Source organism: Bidens hawaiensis, unplaced genomic scaffold, assembly GCF_021521415.1.
Source record: "Bidens hawaiensis isolate Kalapana, Puna unplaced genomic scaffold, B.hawaiensis_p1.1 tig00019196_1, whole genome shotgun sequence".
Taxonomy (NCBI): Eukaryota; Viridiplantae; Streptophyta; class Magnoliopsida; order Asterales; family Asteraceae; genus Bidens; species Bidens hawaiensis.
In genome coordinates, this window is record NW_027492907.1 from 121,865 (window position 1) to 123,346 (window position 1,482).

Here is a 1,482-nt window from a genome sequence, read left to right on the forward strand (position 1 = left end):
TGAATATATATGATTGTATTTAGGGTTTCTAGAAGGAATGTCAGCTGTCCTAGGTTGGCAGGCCTATAAATAGAATGTTTAGGGCACGCCGCCAAAGGGGACAAAAAAAACACACACGAAAAAGGATAGACAGACACATTTATTGAGGTAGAATATATCGTGTGACTGCTGTCCTAGGATTCCTAAAACCCTAAATCGATTATCCACTTTGTATGATGAAAATTATATAGATGGAAATCTTTTGAGTGAATCCTGTGTGTGCTTTCTACCTTTGATTATTCATTGCAACCGTATGTTTGTTATTGATTCCGCATTTAACAAACGGATATCTTTCTAAATATAGCAACCCGTCATTAACTCTCTTGTCGGCACATTAATCTGTGTGAGTTATGACATGATTAAGTAAGATCCAGCTGAAATCGAGGGACCTGACATGATTCATAAGCATGCTTTCGAAGCGTTGGATAGAACTTTAAACGATGTTATGAATGGTGATTCTTGTAATAGTTTCGAAGCATTTTTTAGAGGTAAGGTTGTTGTTTTTGGTGGTGATTTTTGGCAAAATTTGGCTGTTGTAACCAACGGTACAAGAAGTGAATGTGTCAATGCTTGCATAAATTCTTCTTATATCTGGTCAAAATGGAAAGTTCTTAAACTATCTCAGAACATGAGGCTTAAAGTTGGATGTCGATCTTCAGACGTTGAAAACATCAGAGAGTTTTCTGATTGGCTATTAGACATAGGTCAAGGAAACGTTGGTGGCCCAAATGACGGACAGTCGGTTATTGATATTCCAGATGATCTTTTGATATTGAATTCAGTTGATCCGATGGGTGATTTAATAAGATTTGTATATCCTAATATATTAGAGAGATTCAACAAACTTACTTCCAGGATCGTGCACTGTTGGCACCTTTGAATGAGGTTGTTCAAGAAATTAATGAACGTATATTAGCCATATTTCCTGGTGAAGAAGTCGAGTATCTAAGTTCTGACAGTTTAGCTGAATGTGAAGACGTTTAGAGGATTTTGATCCATAGTTGTACTCTCCTGATTTGTTAAATGGTTTAAAGATGTCAGGAATGCCTAATCATAGATTGGTCCTCAAATTTGGTGTTCCCATCATGCTACTAAGGAATATTAATCATAAAAAGGGTTTGTACAATGGAACACGTCTTCAAGTCGTTAGTCTCGGTAGGCGTGTAATTGAAGATAAAGTTGTCTCTGGTACGAATATAGGATATCAGACTCTAATTAGTCGAGTAAGTCTACACCAACTGATAAGAAATTTCCTTTCAGATTAAAACAAAGACAGTTTCCTATCTCAGTTTGTTTTGCCATGATAATCAACAAGAGTCAAGGTCAATCTTTATTAAGAGTTGGATTGTATCTTAAAGATCCAGTATTTTCCCATGGTCAGCTTTATGTGGCTTTGTCAAGAGTGAAGAGTCGAGATGGTATTAAGTTAGTGATACTCGACAA

General features: G+C 36.4%; 1 protein-coding gene across 1 annotated transcript; it reads left to right on the plus strand.

Annotated features, from left to right (window-relative positions):
* The first annotated feature begins 433 nt into the window (after positions 1–433).
* On the plus strand, positions 434–1,023 carry LOC143557803 (uncharacterized). Its single transcript, XM_077046790.1, has 2 exons — positions 434–850; positions 895–1,023. Exons 1-2 carry the CDS (start codon positions 434–436, stop codon positions 1,021–1,023), a joined length of 546 nt encoding a protein of 181 aa, XP_076902905.1.
* Positions 1,024–1,482: the final 459 nt, after the last annotated feature.

What these genes read in the sequence shown, in the direction of transcription:
- LOC143557803 (XM_077046790.1), top strand. Translation starts at nt 434, where the DNA reads ATGATTCATAAGCATGCTTTCGAAGCGTTGGATAGAACTTTAAACGAT. An exon ending in TGGGTGATTTAATAAGATTT is followed by an intron (nt 851 to 894) that starts GTATATCCTAAT and finishes ACTTACTTCCAG; the next exon opens with GATCGTGCACTGTTGGCACC.